Source organism: Arvicola amphibius, chromosome X (genome assembly GCF_903992535.2).
Source record: "Arvicola amphibius chromosome X, mArvAmp1.2, whole genome shotgun sequence".
Lineage (NCBI taxonomy): Eukaryota > Metazoa > Chordata > Mammalia > Rodentia > Cricetidae > Arvicola > Arvicola amphibius.
This window is the reverse complement of record NC_052065.1, coordinates 106,283,931-106,289,930: the sequence shown is the minus strand read 5'-3', so window position 1 is coordinate 106,289,930 and position 6,000 is coordinate 106,283,931. Positions and strand designations below refer to the sequence as shown.

The 6,000-nt window shown below is 36.5% G+C and overlaps 1 protein-coding gene across 1 annotated transcript in view; it reads left to right on the top strand.

The window, feature by feature from the left end:
- Positions 1–1,446: 1,446 nt before the first annotated feature.
- The window catches only part of Sh2d1a (SH2 domain containing 1A), a 28,222-nt gene continuing 23,668 nt past the window's right edge, over positions 1,447–6,000 (top strand). The window contains exon 1 of the mRNA XM_038317328.1: positions 1,447–1,611. Within this exon, the coding sequence (XP_038173256.1) occupies positions 1,475–1,611 (137 nt within the window). The 5' untranslated portion in view covers positions 1,447–1,474. The remainder of the gene's footprint in view (positions 1,612–6,000) is intronic.

Here is a 6,000-nt window from a genome sequence, read left to right as displayed (position 1 = left end):
GAATGAAAAAAAGTTTTTGGGAAACATGATTTAGCATATTTTGAGATAGAATCAATACATGATTTCAAAGAATGAAAAGTGGAGAGGGTTTAAAAAAATTAATGACAGTTTAGCATCAGTTGTAGAAAAAAGTTCATTAGAGCAACAGAAAAAAAGTTACAATATCAACATTTACACAATAATATAAAATGGGTTTTATATCCAAAATGATTTGGGCCTAGTCTCATACACCAAAGGGCAAATAAAAGTTCACATACAACACCAACGGGCTTGCCAAATTGGACAGAAAGAGGCCACAAGCCCATAGTCCTATACAAGAACTACAGGCAGCAGAGTAAAGCTGGGAGTGGAGGAAGTGGTCTCCCCTGGGGAGAGTACTCTAATTGGTTGTCCACTGCCAATTGGCCAGCCCTAAAAACCTATGTACAAACAGCATTATACAGATTCAGCAGGTTGTAATTAGGATTTCTAGGTATATACATATATAATGCAATCAAAATGTTGTAGGAAAGCAGGGGGCAGTATTTGGAAGGATTTCAAGGGTGAAAAGGGAAGAAAAATAATAATCTCAAAAATTAAAAAAAAGCTGAGTCACCAATAAAAGGATGTGCTTTTCTTAAACTCTTCAGATTATATATATAATATATATATAATTATAATATATATATATATGGAATATTTTTAAAGCACAATTGCATGTTTTTTGCGACTAAACTGGTACTTTTGGATCATGAACAAAATATTAAGTTAAAAATTAATATTTGCTTGAGCCTATGCTTATTCAAGGACTAGCTTAGTGGTAGAGGACTTCATCTGAGGTCCTGGATGCTAACATCGACGTTGAAGAAAAGAGAGCTTGTTCAGGAAGATCTAGTCCCAAAGTCCATAGTTCTTGAATACTTGGTGGTGCTGTGGAAGTCTCCTGGCCGTGTTCTGCAGTTCCAGTGGTTTTTATGTATTCGTTTGGTCAGTCTGTTTCTGCCCCTCATGATGCCACTTGCCTCTATCACCAATTCTTTTGTATACTAGTCAAGCCAAGTCATCACTGATGGCTCTGCAGGCTGCAGGGGCTACACAGAGCAAAAGCATTATCAAATTTCTCATCTCCGTGCAAGGTCTGTCTGCATTGCTGGCATAGTTCAAAAATTACAAGCGTTCACCTTTCCAGTGTTCCCCCTCCCCCACCAGGAACCCTCTGTTGGGGAGCAGGTGATCAAACCCCCATGACAAGTTTGAAGCTGCTAAACTGCTGAGCTGGCCTTAATTGAAGTGTGAGAAGAGGTTCTCAGGCAGGTAGACAACATCCTGTTGTTGGGGCACTCATCTCTCTCTCTCTTTCTCTTTTTTTTTCATGCATACTGGCTGCCCTGGGAGTCAGGTGGCTGATTGTGACTGGGAGCCACGGCAGCAGCAAAAGCAGCAGCACCCCCTTTTTCGATCGTCTTCCTTCTGGGCCCACACGAGTCAACCAGGCATGGATGCTGTGACTGTGTACCATGGCAAAATCAGTCGGGAGACGGGGGAGAAGCTATTGCTCGCCACGGGCCTGGATGGAAGCTATCTGCTAAGAGACAGCGAGAGTGTTCCTGGCGTGTACTGCCTGTGTGTTTTGTGAGTACACTGTCCTTGTGGCAGCCTGGCGTCCTGACCTTGCTGGGGAGTCCTGGAAGGAGGGGCAGAGAGTTACAGCTTTTAGTAAAGGGACACAAGCTTCAGGGACACAAGCAGCAGGAACACAGAGAACTCTTCATCTCTCATGTCTGGTCCCAAGGCTTCCCCAGACTCAGCTAAGGGCTGTTGTGGGTAGTAGCTGGGTAGAGGTTGCTCGCTGGGGATTTCATCTTCTGGGTCTCGCTAGTGTGTTTGTGGTAGCCTCTACTGTACTAGGGTAAGGATTTTCTGGAGCTGCTGAGTTACTTTCCTTCATAAGAGAGGCCAGGAGTTTAAAAACGTGGATGTCTGATAAAAGATAGGCCTGACAATCGTTTTAAAGAGTACAGAAAGAAAACCCAGTTGTAACTGTTGCACTTTGCTCTTTGCCTAGATTGTTGCCAGCTTTTCGCTCCATTTTGAACTAGATGCAGTTGTGTTTTGGCTCCCTATCTCCCTGGCAAAGCAGATGCGAGATCGAAGCCTACCTACTATAATCAGACTCTAAGCTTGTAATCTCAGCAAACCAATCTTTTAGACCTCGAGTTTTCTCACTTATTAAATGGGACTCATATTCCAAGGGACTGTGAAGATTAAATACCTCCATGCTTTTAAAAACAAGTGAGCACTGGTCTTGACGCTGAGCAAATAAATGTTCAGTAAGCAATGGGTTTCAGTTTATTATTATTCTCCTTTCGGACAATTTATTTCAGTACTTATGGAGGCATTTCTACAGAAGGACCTTGTTCAAACGTTATTGTAAGCAGGATTAAAAAAAAAAACCTCACAAAACCCTCACTCTAGCACAGTCATGTCTGCATAAAAACAAAACAAAGAAAAATGCTTTGTAGTGAGTGGACATGATGATACGCTTCAAAAATTTGAGGTACTTTCTGGGTCAGGCGATAAAGATTAAATTGTGGATGCTTTAAGAGCTTTGTCATTGTATACTGATTTTTAAAAATGTCCAAGCATTATTTGTGGCAGTTTTCAGCTCCTGCTTAATACATTTATCATAAAAGCTTCAAGTTAAATATATGGAAAAATAATTTTTCTGTGTTGGGGACAGAGTCCAGGATTTTATATATACCTGCAAATTGCTTTTCCACTGGACTAAACATCCAGCTGTGGGCTTGGACCTTTATGTTTCCCAAGTGGAACCCCAGGAAGGGCAAGGAAAGCCAATGAGGATCCTTAGGCTTTTTTCTTGTCAAAAGATGGAGGATGGGGAGTGAAATGAGTTGCTTTGGCTTAGCAATGGGTTACGCAGCATGCAAGGGGAAAATGAAGGCTGGAATGAAGCCTGTGTAGGGGAGAGAGGTGGAGACAGCAGCCTTCTCCTCTACGTAGCACCTGGTCGTTCCTGAAGGTTCCCATGGCTGCTCCACACTCGGGATTTTACACCTTCGGTTCAATATACATCCCTTGACCATTCTAACAAATGTAAGGGACCTCTCTGTGTAGCAACTATGCTACACTATGCTATGCCATTATTTTTATTGAATGAGCTTTAAACTTTCTATTAGCTTGCTTAATTATATATGGGATCTACTACAAAAATACCTTCATGAAGGAATGAATATTGTCTTTAGTACCAGAAACATATCCTGGTACATACTAGGCACTCAGCAAACAACTTGGAATTAGATGAATGAACGGTGAAAACATGTTGTATTCTTTATGACAAGGAGTCTTGGACTGACAAGAGGCCAGGCTGTGGGCTCTAGGGAGTCACTCAAATTTTCTGGGGACTTCATCTTCCAGTCACATAAAACAGAAATCTGCTTTTGTTTGTTTGTTTGTTGTTGTTACGAAAGGTTGCTTTAAGTAAAATCTTGAAGAGAGGAATCCTTAGTTTTTAGGCAGGTGGGTCAGTACTATATAAGGAAATTCTCATTATTTTAGTTTTCACTGAAGGTGACTGCTGCATAAATGTAAGTTGTTGTTGACTAATTTCTCCATGAAAACTCTTCTTATGAAAATAGATAAGTAGAGAATTCTTCTTCTGTCATGTGGGTTTTCAGAGTTATGACCAGACTACTGTGGAGGGATGAGACAAGATGCTTTCTTTGCCTTGATCAGTTCTTCAATTATTTTGGAGTGTCCCTTTTGATAGACATAACCATTTCATTCTCTCTTATTGGTACTACATGGTACTTGCAAAATGTTATTTTGGAGCTAACTATGCACTCTTAATTCAAACTACAGATTCATATGATACAGAATAGAAAGAAATAGACTCATACATTCATGAACAAACATAAAATAATTACATTTTACTCAGTGCCACCTTATTCTATATTTTGTTTATTCCCATTAACCAAGAAAGTTTGCTTGAATTTCAATTTAGCCTATTTTTATTGTATGCTTCAAATTGTTCTTTCAAACTGTACGTTCCCCTTTCCCAGATTAAATTCCAGTTGTGACTCTCAGACAGGACCTTTCCTCCCATTAGGTTTTAGAATGTTTCAACATTGTAAAATTTTTCCACTTAAACAATTGCTGCTCTTCATTCATAACATGAAGTTTTTCTTTCAATTATTTTCTCTAAATAAAATTAGAATTAAAACAATCTGTCAAAATAGTCTTTCTTTTTCTTTTTTCTTGTCTTTCTTTTTTTGGTTTTTCAAGACAGGGTTTTTCTATAGCATTGGAGCCTGTCCTGGAACTAGCTCTTGTAGACCAGGCTGGCCTCGAACTAACAGAGATCTGCCTGCCTCTGCCTCCGAGTGCTGGGTTTAAAGGCATGCAAAACCACCACCCCATCAAAATAGTCTTTACACTTATTTGTGATATAAAATTTGAAAACATAGGTAATGGAATCAAAGGAAAAATCATCTATAATCTTGTGACTTAAAGGCAACTACTCTTAAGTGTTAAGTAAAATTTCTTCTATATTTTAGTAAGATGAATATTTTTGAGCATGTACATTTTCATTACATTTTGCTGTAATTTCCATGTAGTATAAAATAAAAGCTGATCCATATGTAATATTTTCACAAATAAATTAAAGAATTAAAGGCATTCTTTTTATAAGGGCTTTATTTTAGTTTAGCTAAGTTGTAAATGAGCCATATTTTTCTTGACCAACCTCTTATTTCTTATTGACAAATTTTGTTTTTTGACAGCTTCATACATTTACATCAGCCTCTTTTTTGACACTGGAATCATTCAATACTTTTAAATTACAAATTCTACATTTGAATGATTACCATAAATATATATTCTAGTTTATGTATGTGTAATTTTTCTTAAAAATGAGTATTCTTGTTAAACACAATTTTCTTTGTAGTTTGATGTCTAATATTTTTTATCATATTTACACTCTACTTTTCATATTTTAGATTTTGTTAATGACACTGACTGTGTTTGATGTGGTTGTTAAACTATTTTTCCCCATTTGTGAACTGGCTATTTGCATACTTTTATCACTTCATGATTTGGATCTTACTGCTTTTCATACACACACTCACGCATGTACACACACACATGCACAAATAGACACATCTCGTTATATTGCAGATATCCTTTTTCTATTTGGCGTTTGTTATTTAATATTTTTAGTACTGAAATGCATCACTCGGTTTCTTCATGTTTGATTTCTACCTTTGTTTTCCAGTTTCTCTTCCATAGATACAGAAAACTTCACTGCTTTTGTTTTAAATATGTGGTTTTATTAATTTTTGTTTTATTCTTTAATTTCATTTGAGATTTCTTTCTATGTGCATAAAAGATCTAATCTGATTTGTTTCCAGGTATTTATCAGTTGTCCAACATAATTTACTAGATCAAACTTTCATTCTTTATTTGCTAGACTACTTTACCAAGTACTAAAAGAACTCAATATTTATAAAATTGCTATTATTGTTGTTTCTGGACTATTTGGTTCAGTTGATCTATTTATACTTATCTTAACAAAATTAGTGTGTCATAATTTTCAAACATACTAAAAAGTTATTAGCTATTCTCATCTACTGATTATTGGTGATGAAATCTAAAATAATTCTGTTAAATTGAATTAAACTAATGTCAATAAAAATTAGGGAAATTTGTCATCTTAAAGAATTGACTCTTCTCAAAGATATTTTATTCTTTTCTTTTCTTTTCTTTTTCATTTTATTCTTTTTTCATTTTACAGTTATATAAAATTTCTTTCATTGACCTACATATTATATCCTCACAATGTTTCATTTTTCACTCCAGTATAGATAGCTCCTAGGTAATACCTCATCATCCCCTGGGAAAACTAATTAAAAATATTTTTAAAATAAGCTTGAAAAATGGCATATTTCCACAATTAACATCCCTATATACAAAGCTGACTTTATACTTCTCTGCTGAAAGATTTGG